The sequence below is a fragment of the Borostomias antarcticus genome (genome assembly GCF_949987555.1).
Source record: "Borostomias antarcticus genome assembly, chromosome: 14".
Lineage (NCBI taxonomy): Eukaryota > Metazoa > Chordata > Actinopteri > Stomiiformes > Stomiidae > Borostomias > Borostomias antarcticus.
Window position 1 is genome coordinate 7,022,458 of NC_140247.1, and position 7,500 is coordinate 7,029,957.

The following is a 7,500-nucleotide window of genomic DNA, read 5'->3' on the forward strand; positions in this document are numbered from 1 at the left end:
CCGCACACACACCCTAAACACAGAGCTCTCTCCCACAACACACATTCTCTCTCTTGCTCTCTCTCACTCACGCACACACACACACGCACACATGGACACACACACACACACACACACGCACTCACAGACACACACTTACACACAAACACAGCCTACCACGCAGAGCAGAGGCCACTCATAACCATGCTTCAGGGACTCCCTGCTCTATAAGAAGCTGTCTTGAAAACTAAACCAACAGCAGAGCCTCCATCTGAGACCTGCTCTCCCAGCAGTCTGCCTATCCAACACACCATCAGGTCACGATCTGACCGGACGATTTGATCTGACAGGATGTTTTGCTGTGTGTTTCATGTGTGTTTGTGTTTCAGAGTGTGTGTGTGTGTGTAGTGATGAGAGATGGAGGGATGGATGGATGAAGGGAGGGAGAGAGAGGTGGAGGGGTGGAGAGTGTGGTTGCGAGAGAGGGAGAAAGGGAGAGGGAGGGATGGAGAGAGGGAGGGGGAGTGATGGAGAGAGAGATATGGAGAGAGTAGTTGTGGGTGAGAGAGAGAGAGAGAGATGGAGTGATAGAGGGAGTAGTTGTGGGTGATACAGACCTGAATGAGGGCTGCAGGTGGAGGAGGATTGGGACCTCTCTCCTCGGTCTACTGGAGACTGGGGGTGCCCACTGGAGAGGGAGAGAGGGGGAAGGGGATGGGGGGGCGGGGGGTGAGAAGGATGCTGTGATTTGAGTGTCACAGTGGTATTGAGTGTCAGTTCTCTGCCAGCGAGAGAGAGAGAGAGAGAGAGAGAGAGAGAGAGAGAGAGAGAGAGAGAGCTCTGTCCCTTCAGGACCTATCTGTCTATACCCCCCCGCCTTTAGGCATGACAACCCCCTGAGACTGCTGCCCGCCATCCTCTGGGGCTGGTGCATGCTGGGTAGTGTGTGGTAGTCAGCGTACCTTGACGAGGCGGTCCTCTTGTGACTCATCAGCTGCTGACAGTAGAACTTAGACGTGGTGCGTTCTGGGACCTGGAGGAAGCAGGGAGAGAGAGAGAGGGAAAGATTTAGTATTTGGGACAAGTTAAGATGGAGCTACAGACAGACCAACAGGAACGCAAGATAGACTGACAGGAAAGCAGTGCTACAACTGCATCTATGTAGACTGGTGACCAGGGATAAGGCCTGCAGAGGAAGACACACCTCTGTTCATTCAGATGGCATCAGAGGATGAATGGCTGTTCTAACGACCTATAGAGAGACACAGTCCTTTTAGCTTGTCAGCTAGCGACCAACTGACTAACAATAACCAGATCACATGACTTACAATACGCAGATCACCTGACTAGCGATGACCAGATTACCTGACTAATGAAAACCAGGTCACCTTACTAATGATAACCAGATCACATGACTAATGATAACCTGATCACCTGACTAATGATAACCTGATCACCTGACTAATGATAACCAGGTCATCTGACTAATGATAACCTGATCACCTGACTAACGATACAGTAACTTGATCACCTGACTAATGATAACCTGATCACCTGACTAACGATAACCAGATCACCTGACTAATGATAAGCTGATCACCTGACTAATGATAACCAGATCACCTGACTAAAGATGGCCATATCACATGACTAATGATAACCAGATCAACTGACTTACAATAGCCAGATCACATGACTTATGATAGCCAGGTCACGTGAATAACGAGTGATATTCAAACAAAAAGAAACTTGGCTCGTCTCTCCTCCAGCTCCACCTTTCACCCTACGCTCTCCTCTGACAAAGGAAATCCACACCCAACAAAACAGGAAGTCCCTCAATGTACCCATCTGCCTTACGTAGCCACATCCTCCTCCCAGACAGCTTACTGGCAGCCCTGCGGTTCTGCTTCTCACACATGTCAGACTCCAGGCCTTATTGTGACATGCAGGCAGCAGCAGCACTTGTGAGTAGTTAGAGGATATTGCCTCCACATGTGCTGTGTAACAAGCTCCCAGCAGATTCTAAGTGGATTCTAATCAGGAGTCAGCTCCAGCTTTAACAGAGCAATGGAGAGCAGAGTAGGGGGTGTTACTGGAACTCTAGTCTGACTCAACGGATGTAGGTTTTGGGGATAAGCCTTGTCATTTGCTTGTTACTGCCCAATCAGTAGGAGCGATTCATGTGGTCGGCCAATCAGTGGTGATGGGAGATTCTCCCAGACTACAGTATGTAAAAGAACAACCTATCTGTGTGGATGTTGAGGTATACTGTACATTGGGGTCTTGTTGGAAAGTCTACCTCCGGCCAAATCCCAGCCTTCTGGCAGAGACAACCAGATTATTAGCCAAATTGCCAATTACTTGGTGGAATTCATTAAGCCATCAATCTTAATGCCCTTGGACCGCTGGAATTAAAACAGCCCAAAACATCACTGACCCACCACCGTAGTTCACCGTGGGTATGAGGTGCCTAAGGCACCATGCCTTTCCTTGTATGCATCTGTTTCGACTCCAAACATCTCAATGATGTATCTGACAAAAACGTTCAATTTTGGTCTCATCTGATCATAGCACCTTCTTCCAGTCATCATTTTAATGATGTTTGGCAAACTCCAAGTGCTTACTTCTGTGTCTTTCTTTCTTTCTTCCTTCCTTCCAAAGAGCCTGTGGTTGTGGAGGTAGTGTCTGATGCTACTTTTTGAAACTTGGTGACCCCAAGACACCCCCAAGGCTTGCAGTTCTTTCACAGTGATTCTGGGGGATTTTCTTTTTGCTTCTCTCACCATCCTCCTCCTCCTCAGTATGCCGGGGGGTAATATGCAGTTGCATCCAATACCCATGTGGTTTTCAATGGTTTCATGTCTTTAGATTTAAAAAAAAAAGAATTGCCTGACAGTGCTCAGTGGTATATTCAATCGTTTGTGGATCTTCTTGTAGCCATAACCAGATTTATGAAGGTCTATGACCGTTTTGAGCTGCCAGTTCTTTTGTTTTCTTCATGGTGTTGGATAACAAAGGGATATTGCATGCAGGTTTCCTCATTTTTATACCATAATGAAACAGTAAGTGATGTTATGGCTCAATATAGCTCCTTAAGACCTAGATTAACTTAAATAAGTGGAATTTAATACCTGGTTTAATTTTGGTAGGTCCTATTTACAACAGGCTAATCTTTGAGCGTGCCATTCATTGTGAAACTTTGATTAGTAGGAAATTGATTTTTTAATTAAATCAGTAAATGGTTTTGGTTGGTTCCATTAGAGCATCAATACAGAACAGTATTTATCACATGCTGGTATTTGGAGTTTCTCTATTATATTGTCTAGAGTTTGTAAAAATGTTGTTTGTGCATTGCCTGTCAGGGGTGCCAGTAGTTTTAGAGCCCATTGTAGTGATGGAGGTCATACTGTAGATTGCCAGGGGCATTGCCAACATGGCCACATCACAACAGCAACAACAACAACCTCCTGGGATAATATCACACTCATATGAAGCTGTAAAACTCAACAACAAGTACACAGATTCATGCACATATACACATAACGAGACAGATGAGATTTAGACAGACAGACAGATAGACAGATAAACAGACACAGGCCGACAAGACAGGTAGATTGACAGACAGGTAGGCAGACAGACATACAAACAAGTAAACAGGTAGACAGACAGGTTGACAGACAGACAAGACAGGTAGAGAGACAGACAGACAGGACGAACCTTGGGAGGGCGTTCGGCAGAGGTGGGAAAGTCCCAGAAGACATCATCAAAGGTGGGGGAGAGAGGGGTGAGAGGGGAAAAGGGGTTGGTGGCCATGTCTGACATGGAGCTACTGTGGGCGGAGTCTCTACTGGAGCGCAGGTTGGCGTTCTGGAACAGAGCAGGGGGTTAGGTTACACAATCCACATGGAACACAGTAACAAGTAGGATGGTAAAGGTCCAGTGACATGCTCCGAGCAGCTCAGTGATGTCATCCTCTAATGTTTCTAATACGATGGACAAAATAGCAGTTGAAAGTTTATCATGTTTTAAAACTGACATCACAGAGCCTTGAGGTAAACTCAAAGTTCTTCATTCATTTCAATTTAACTGTCAATCATGTGCAGTAAAGTAGGGAAAAGATTGCCATTTACATATTACATATACATTTTCATATTATCTTCTGAACAACCTCTATTTTGTATCTTTGTAGGATTCCATACTGTGGCAGTAGACCTTTAAGATAATAAAGGATACTACAGTAGGAGAGAGTTTAGCTTTAGGTACGGAACTGTAACCTGATGGTACAGTAGGCACGAACAGATTCAGTAAGTGAGCACCTGATAGGTATTTGAGGTATGTTTCTATTCGGTACTGTATGTACAGTATCAGACAGTAAAAGCCCTGATGCTAGCTATTGTGAACGCTACACTACTATGAGCATGATGAGACGCTGAGTATCGACTACAACAGCTGTCTGAGGGGGGGGAGGGTGGCTGACGGGTGAATCGTGTCATGTGACTGGTTCAGTTGAGAGTTGACGCAACATAGATCACAGAGGCGTGTTCTGAGCTGTCGGATGAGGAAGTTACCAAGAGGTAGTTGTAGTAGTTTTTAGATCTGAATTATTATTGGAGGAGGAAGCAGGAAGCATGTCATCAAACCACCAAACATGTGTTTAGGTTTGTACAGATGCAACAAAAAAACACACATGTACACACACACACGCACACACACATACGCACGCACACACACACACACACACACACACACACACACACGCCCCCACACATACACACACATGCACATACACACGCACCACACACGCACACACACACACACAGCTGACTTCTGGCTTGCTTGCAACACTTTCACCAGAGCACTGGCACAACTGTGCAGAGAGAAGAGAGCTCTACTACTCTACTAGAGTACTACTACTACTACTACTACTACTACTACTACTACTACTACTACTACTACTACCACTACTACTACCACTACTACTACTACTACCACTACTACTAGAGTACTACTACTACTACTACTACTACTACTAGAGTACTACTACTACTACTACTACTACTACTACTAGAGTACTACTACTACTACTACTACTACTACTACCACTACTACCACTACTACTACCACTACTACTACTACTACTACTACTACTACTACCACTACTACTACTACTACTACTACCACTACTACTACTACTACTACTACCACTACTACTACTACTACTACCACTACTACCACTACTACCACTACTACTACTACTACTACTACCACTACTACTACTACTACTACTACTACTACTACTACCACTACTACTACTACTACTACTACTACTACTACTACTACTACTACTACCACTACTACCACTACTACTACTACTACTACTACTAGAGTACTACTACTACTACTACTACTACTACTACTACCACTACTACTACTACAACTACTACTACTACCACTACTACTACTACTACTACTACCACTACTACTACTACTACTTCCACTACTACCACTACTACCACTACTACTACTACTACTACCACTAGTACTACTACTACTACTACTACCACTACTACCACTACTACTACTACTACCACTACTACTACTACTACTACTACTACTACTACTACTACTACTACTACCATTACTACTACTACTACTACTACTACTACTACCACTACTACTACTACTACTACTACTACTACTACTACTACTACCACTACTACTACTACTACTACTACTACTACCACTACTACTACTACTACTACTACTACCACTACTACCACTACTACTACTACTACTACCACTACCACTACTACTACTACTTCTACTACTACCAATACTACTAATACTACTACTACTACTACTACTACTACCACTACTACTACTACTACTACCACTACTACCACTACTACCACTACTACTACTACTACTACTACTACTACCACTACTACCACTACTACTACTACTACTACCACTACTACCACTACTACTACCACTACTACCACTACTACTACTACTACTACTACTACTACCACTACTACTACTACTACTACCACTACTACTACCACTACTACTACTACTACTACTACTACTACTACTACTACCACTACTACCACTACTACTACTACTACTACTACTACTACTACTACCACTACTACCACTACTACTACTACTACTACTACTACCACTACTACTACTACTACTACTACCACTACTACTACTACTACTACTACTACTACTACTACTACTACTACTACCACTACTACTACTACTACTACTACCACTACTACTACTACTACTTCTACGTATGGGGTACAGGTATAGCCTACTATACCAGGTTGTATATGTGGGTATTCACCAGGTTGTGTATATACCGTACTGTATAGATTAGATTAGATTCACGTTATTGTCATTACACAAGACAGTGCAACTAAATTATGTGCGTCCAACCAGAAGTACAACAAACAGCAATTACATTGCAATGATAAGGAAGCATTATTCACAACAATCTATACAGTAAAGTGCAATGGTAGCGCAATGTGCAATGGTTATATATAGTGAGATGATATACATTATATACATTTTACCATCTATCTATCTAATATAGGTGGGTATGCAAGGTTGTTTTAGATGATATATGGTCATTAGGTGGGTATATACAGTACAAGGTCGTAAAGGAGTGCCCACCTGGTGTATGTTGGCCCTCTGCATGGCGGGGGTACAGGGGCTGGAGCTGCTCCCGGAGCCCAGACGAGAGTGCCCCAGGCCGGGCAGACCAGCGGCAGACACCAGCCTGTTCAGGTTGATCTGTTGGCTGTCAGACCTCCATGGCACCTCCTCCATCTGGACAGCAGGGAGCATAACTGTCATAACCAGAACCAGGACTAGGACCATGGTCAACCAATCAACCAATCAAATAGTCAATCAGCCAGTCAGTCTGTAGGTCAATCACCAACCAATCAATGGGACTGAGCTAAAACACTGACAGCAAATTGAGCTCAAGGGCACATGAAGGCAGGACAAAGATGGAGGGAGAGAGAGAGGGGGGGGGGGAGAGAGAGAGAGAGAGAGAGAGAGAGAGAGAGAATACAGAAGGTGGGGTGGGGAGTAAGGGGGACGCAGAGGGTAGCGGAGGTGGGTGAGGGGGCAGGGGCAAAGCAGGTGAGGGTATGGTAGGTAATATTTTTTTCCGGCCCCGTAGGTACGGCCAACGTTGGATGAGCTGGAGCTCTCCATATCTACAGCTATGTATCCCATCATAGACAAAAGTCCTTAATTAAGTCTCTTGGCCTGATCGGCAAAGCAAAGCTCATGGAACAAGTGGCACAAACACGGAAGAAGACCATTTTTTCAGAGAACAATTTGGCAAACGCCGCAAACCCACCACCCATGTTCGCGAGACGCTCGCGCAACTCCAAGTACCCTTGAAATCTCTCTGCAACATTTATTCTTTATTCAACGAGCTTGGCTTTGCCAATCAGGCCACTTAATTAAGGACTTTTGTCTATGGTGGGATAAGGAACT

The 7,500-nt window shown here is 44.5% G+C and overlaps 1 protein-coding gene across 1 annotated transcript in view; it reads right to left on the minus strand.

Moving 5' to 3' along the window:
- LOC311317308 (mitogen-activated protein kinase kinase kinase kinase 4) overlaps positions 1 to 7,500 on the minus strand; it is a gene marked incomplete at both ends in the record, with an annotated part of 68,634 nt that overhangs the window by 21,872 nt on the left and 39,262 nt on the right. The window contains 4 exons of the mRNA XM_084448391.1: positions 597 to 667; positions 942 to 1,012; positions 3,697 to 3,846; positions 6,664 to 6,819. Coding sequence (XP_084304517.1) covers positions 597 to 667; positions 942 to 1,012; positions 3,697 to 3,846; positions 6,664 to 6,819 — 448 coding nt within the window. The remainder of the gene's footprint in view (positions 1 to 596; positions 668 to 941; positions 1,013 to 3,696; positions 3,847 to 6,663; positions 6,820 to 7,500) is intronic.